At 37.0% G+C, this 6,210-nt stretch overlaps 1 protein-coding gene across 3 annotated transcripts in view; it reads left to right on the top strand.

Annotated features, from left to right (window-relative positions):
- The window catches only part of LOC113642868 (copine-9), a 73,310-nt gene that overhangs the window by 11,027 nt on the left and 56,073 nt on the right, over window positions 1-6,210 (top strand). For all 3 annotated transcript variants that reach the window (XM_047814367.1, XM_027146610.2, XM_047814368.1), the window contains exon 3: window positions 5,178-5,224. In XM_047814367.1, coding sequence (XP_047670323.1) covers window positions 5,178-5,224 — 47 coding nt within the window. The remainder of the gene's footprint in view (window positions 1-5,177; window positions 5,225-6,210) is intronic.

Raw genomic sequence — 6,210 nt, 5'->3', positions numbered from 1 at the left:
TGTCTCCCATTTCTCTTTCTAGCCCTCTTCCTGTATTAGAAACACACTATAAAAAAATGAGAATATGTTTCTATAAAAGGAGCAGTAAGACATCCAATCCTGAGATCTTAACTTGTAGTTGTACATTTGACTTGTTTAACATGCATTCAGTCAGCTGTGACTCATTAGGCACAGAAGAACAGTCACTGGTTTAAGTATTAACCTTTGACTACTTTGGTGTAGAAAAAATGGCAATGAGTCATTTGATAGTTAGAAGACTCAGCTCTTATTGAGGAGCTAAGCCAAAGTATCTGAAACACTGAAGAGGAAAAAGTGGAATTCCCTTCACTACTCTATGCATTTATGGCATAAGAGCACGATTGGCAATAAGTACTTATGATTTTAATAGGTATGAGTAGAGGTATTCACATTCACTACTGAATCAGCCTTAATATGAAAACTTTTTTGGGTTGACATGAAGCGACTGAATGGCAGGTCTCTTTAAATTTTATTGAGATTAACAGGGAGTATTTATACAGAGGAAAGGTGTAATATTCAGTGTTATCTTTAGATAAACAAAAGGCTTCAGCAGGAACGGATGTGGAGGTTAACATAGGTACTGGTGATTTGGTGTGTCGGCACATAAAACAGAAAGAATGTCCAGGACAAATCAAAGGATATCATAAGATGAGGTCATAATCAACTGGTATCACCTGGTCAGCTTAGCGAAAAGCATGCAAAACACATTGATAATGTGTGGTTATTTTTATTTTTTAATTTCATGTTTGATTTATTAAATACATTGTTACACACACCAAAATGTCTAACATGCCAAAACTTTACAAGATACTGTAATATCAATATCATAAAAAGGATTAAACATTCATTTAATCATGAGTATTCACATTTTATTGAAATTTAATGTTAAGAAAAATACATTTCACAGTTCCTTTTTTTTTTACTCTGCCAACTCTTACTATAGCTCAATACATTCAGGTTTCCTCTTGGTGTGAGAGTCAGTATTGCCGTACCAGATGGAGGATGATGTCAGGCTGCACTGGATGATTGCAGAGTAGAACTGTATCAGTAGTCACTTCTTTACTTTACTTCTTTTTTCTGAGGCAGTAAAAACTATTTCAGGTCTTCTCACTTATGTTAGGGGCGTTCAGGTCCCACAAGCTGCATATATTTCTTGTAGAATATGTGCCTGAATCTGTATTGATCACATGCTATGGCTTTTGTATATAGGAGGTAATTCAAGATTATATTACGGCCATATAACTATGGAGAAGATCTCTGAAGTGTAATACACAAACAGAACTATTTTTCATTTGTCAGGCATCAGGGCAGTGTGCAAAAACCTTCATCTGGTCTTATAACACTTGATCTCTTTAATGTAATACATTATTAATAACTGAATAATTATGTAATAGTTATACAATACATATTTTGGGATTGCACTAGAGAAATACTAAAACACCATTATGTAAAAGAAAAGAAACTTACTGAACTGTTCTTCCTTTTTGTTTAAATCTCACAAACAACATATATATATAGTGTTGAGATTCATCTCACATACATGAGCCATTTTGTTTTCTTTCTTTCTTTCTTTCTTTCTTTCTTTCTTTCTTTCTTTCTTTCTTTCTTTCTTTCTTTCTTTCTTTCTTTCTTTCTTTCTTTCTTTAGATGTAGACATTAGACTTGAGCTGTTAGTCTTGCTGTCTAATTCAATCAAAACGCTTCCATGGAAACCTCTTTTCCACATCCGAGCTGCTCATTACTGTGAATAGTGAGACGTGTATTTGACAGTCTGCTGCGTATTTGAGTCAGCACGACAGAGAGGGTCCGCAATTCTGCTTGTTGTAGATGTGCTGAGTGTAGTCAGCATAACAGGGGAGGTGATCAGTTACTTGGATAAGTGGAAACCTATAAGCATGATGCCTCTTAATGAATCAAGGCCTCAGCAGGCACAATAACATTATTGCGGTGAAGCTTACATTATTTTTAAGTGCACATTTGTTGTGCACTGATAATTTAATAATTATTTATAGGGATGTTCAAAAATGAAATGCACAGTATGTTATTTAGCTAATTAGAAGGTAGAGCAATGAAATGAAATGAAGGAGGAGGTTGAAGCACAGGCGCAGGCACAGGAGTCTGTGATACAGCGCCCCTGGAGCAGAGAGGGTTAAGGGCCTTGCTCAATTGCCCAACAGTGGCAGCTTGGCAGACCTTCTGATCAACAACCCAGGGCATTAGCCACTCAAGCCACCACTGCAGCAATGCTTACTGCTCATTTAATAATTATATAAATGGATGTTCTAAAATGCAATCCACAATACCTTATTTAGGTAATTAGGGTACAGCAAGAGTTTTTGTTAGGCAAAGAAGAGCAATCCCTGGCCATAAGCAACCTTTGTTCTGAATTACAAAAAAATGGAAAATGAATGAATCTGTCTTGGTTATTGGTTGGTTGCCAATTCTGACAGCATCTTCATTATTTGGCTGTTGCTGGAAAGAGACTGGAGAATCTGTTTGTTCAGTGTAAGAACAGAAGCAGGAGAGAACACAGCGCTAAGATGCTTTCATCTGTGGGGTTTATTGCTCAAACATTCAAATATCCAACAGCACAGTGATGAGTTCACCTTAAAAAAAACAGCCACGGCTGTGCTAAACCTCAAGTGAACTAGGATAGTTAAGAGATTCCAGATGTTGAAGAATGTGTTGAAGCACAAGATTGACAGTGTGATTAGTAGCGTTGTTGGCTCAGTAGGCAAACTTCAGCGAGAACACAGACCAGTGTTTTACTTAAAGTAAAGTAAAGGTCAAAAGTGAAGACATGTAATATTGATAGCATTTTATATTTGAAATGGAAGAATCAAACATGATATTTTTAATATACAAGGATTTGGCACACACAAATACAACATTGTTTTTGTCCTCACTGTGTTCTTCTGAACTCTGTCATTTTGAAACTAAATTACAGAAACTAAAACTAGAAAACAGAAACTAAATCTAGAAACTAAAAGAACAAACTCAAAAGCATCTTAGATATTGGCTGGAAGTTGTTTTTAGACAGCATTAAATTTTTTAAAAGTACTTGGCTGGTTGTACTGTTCGGGAGAAAATCATTGGTCCTCATTTGAAAGATTCCTGTTCTTCTCCTATTCCTGTTCTTCTCCTATCACTAAAGAACAGAAGATCAGAAAAAAGTCACATGGTTTGATAAATCTCCAGTTCTACAGCCAAACACATGTGGAAGGATTAGAAATAGGCATAAACAGCATGAATCCATGGATGCAACCTACCTACAGTTCTGGCTGCTCATGGGTGTGTAATAGTGTGGCCAATATTTCCTTGAATACACTGGACCTCAATACAAATTGAGTATCAGTTGAATGCAGAGTCTTGTCATTCAGCATGCTCAACTCTTTATTCCCACATCATGTTATGGCTACTTTCAGCATTATGATGCATCATATTACACGTAAGTCTGCTCAAACTGGTTAAACATGCTGATGAGTTCAGCTCAATACACTTCTCTCCCCCAGTCACTTAATCGAAATTGAAATCCATAAAACAACCTTTAGGATGTGGTTGAAAGCTGTCAAAATGTAATACAATTATGTCTGCATGGACCAGAATCTCATAGTACTGCTTCTAATCTCTTGTGGAATCCATCCAGTAAATAAGTAAATAAATAATATGGCCACTGAGCGTGTTATGAAAATGGGCTTACTTTTTCAGATTTTATATTTTTGCTAAATTGCTCCCAATCTACATCTACAGTACATCTGACATCGGAAGATGTCATTATTGCTGCTGTTACCCAGAACTCTGCATATCTTACTGGACAGTGTGACTTCTTTTTTTTGTCCTCCATCCTTCTTCCCCCCTTCATCCATCTTTGTATTTATTAATTTACAATGGACCTGCTTATGATATCTTTTGAAGAGATAGAGGGAAGTAGTGGGAGTCTGAGCTGTGGCGTTCACGCTTGGTCGGATCCCACTGTGCCGGCATTATGCTGATTGCATTCTTTCCAGTCTCACACCCAGCTTTGATGTAGCATTATTGAGATGGAGAGCCACACAGAGAGCAAAAGGAGGGTGGAGTGATTCAAAGAAAATATTTTTGCTTTATATTTCTACAATAAAATATTCATTTTTAGAGCACATTTTATACACATTTTAAACATTTTTATATCTTTTTTACTTTTTCAAGAAAGGTCTGTGTACATCAGTATATATGACTAATTTCTTAATAAGCTCTAGTTACTTGAGTGTTAGTTAGGAAATTTTTGAAAAACCTATGCAGACCAGATGAAATGCAGACCAGATGATCTGCTGTGGTGACCCCGAACAGGGAGCATCCAAAAGAAGAAGAACAACAACTTACTTACAGTAAGTGTTAGTTAGTGTAGTGGATTTTCTCTGGGTTCTCCAGTTTTCTTTCTCTGTCCAAAACCTACAGTTTGGAAGATTGGCTTTTCACCCACCTTTTCCTTTTAATTTGGTCACCTGCCAGTACCAAACCCACCAGCCAGCTCTTGTCTATCAAATGGCAGCTTCCAATTGAGAAGGGTGAATTGAATGACACTTTTTCTGAGACACCACAACCAGCCAGCCACATCTTTCTTAAAATGGCTGCTCATGCTGTCCACACTCTTCCACACTTCATGAGCTTTTAGACACCCCTGATTGGCTATTGTGGCTGTGACTGACAGGAAAGAGAGTATGACATCCCTCCCACCCTGAGAGCAGAGCCAATTTTGTTCTTTTGGACTGCTGGCCACGGATAGCTGTGGCCTCGTCAGGATTTGACCTCGCAAACTCAAGACAAGGGCAGACACTGTTATGTTGCTCTGTTCAGGAGAACAGTAAGCTAGCACTTAAGAGTCTTTTTGGATTCACTGCAATTCTTTCTAATTGTAGAGTAATATGCTTTATGAAATTTATGTAAGTGTTCTAAGAGTAATTAGATGTGTAAATATTTAACTGTATTTTCCTCTTTCATTGATTTTTTTATTCCTTAATTGTGTTGACTATTATGGAGGTGGAAAGAATCTGAAAAGGTCAGATAGAAGATATTTGACTGCGTTTAATTTGCAGTGGCATTTCATTTTGCATTGCCTCTTGATCTCTTTAATCTTATGTTCTCCCTCTCTGTCTGTCTCTCCCTTTCTCTTTTTCTCACAGTTGTCGTGTTGTACATACAAGGCATAGGAACAAAGGAATGGAGAGAGGTGAGTCGGACTATTCATTTTTCTCAAGGTCATTTATTCAGAGCCTGTCAGAAATGTTTCATCTTGTGTCTCAGGGATGAAATGAATCAGGAGAAAGTTAATCAAAATTCTTAATGGACGAAGGACGTGCTTAAGCCCATCTATGTTGTGGCTGGAGAATAGCAGAGATTTCTTGAGATTGGAGATATTATCTCTCTACTAATCAGACTCTCTCTTATACTGCACACACATCAGGGTTCTTACGTTTAATTTGCACTTTGTACAACAATCAAAGACTCTCTGTGGAGAAGCCCACAGGGAGTCAGTCAGTCTCAGTGAGTTTCACTTACTACATCAGTACACAAGACCTCACTCTCATCAATAAAATGATTGATTGAAGAGCTTTTCCAGCCCTGGCTATTTACAGACGCACACACCTTCCAACCCGTTAGTGATTATGTTTGTAAGAAACCATTCAATCAAGATTTAAGGTAAATTGAAACAAGGTTTCAGTAGTTGATGATATGTTTCCTAGCTGTATAACAGATCTGCCTATACTATAATAATAATTACATGATAGATCAATAATACTACACTCTAATAATAAAACATCAATCATCTGACTTCACCATTTTTAAGCAATTGACCGACATGCAAGATTTTATGTGTACCTATTGCTTATTAAAGTAATTCTGATTATTCCTTTTGTATTTAGTGGTTCATATTATTGCTTATTTGTCATCATTTGTTTACTGGGAGAGGAGGAGCATTTATATTATAGACCAGGGTTGTCTAATCTTATCCAGAAAGGGCCAGTTTAGGGGGAAGGTTTTCATTCTAACCAAGCAGAAGTCATATTTCATAGTAGTTTGACAAGACAAGATCAGCTAATTAAACTGGTGGAATCAGGTGTAGCTCCTGCTCGAATGGTTTAAAAGCATGCACCAATATTAGACCTTTGGGGACAAAAAAAGGAGATCTCTGCCATAGACCTACCTCACACACTA

This window comes from Tachysurus fulvidraco, chromosome 5, assembly GCF_022655615.1.
Source record: "Tachysurus fulvidraco isolate hzauxx_2018 chromosome 5, HZAU_PFXX_2.0, whole genome shotgun sequence".
Classification (NCBI taxonomy): Eukaryota; Metazoa; Chordata; class Actinopteri; order Siluriformes; family Bagridae; genus Tachysurus; species Tachysurus fulvidraco.
Note: the sequence above shows the minus strand (reverse complement) of the source record. Positions and strands in the feature narration are given on the sequence as shown.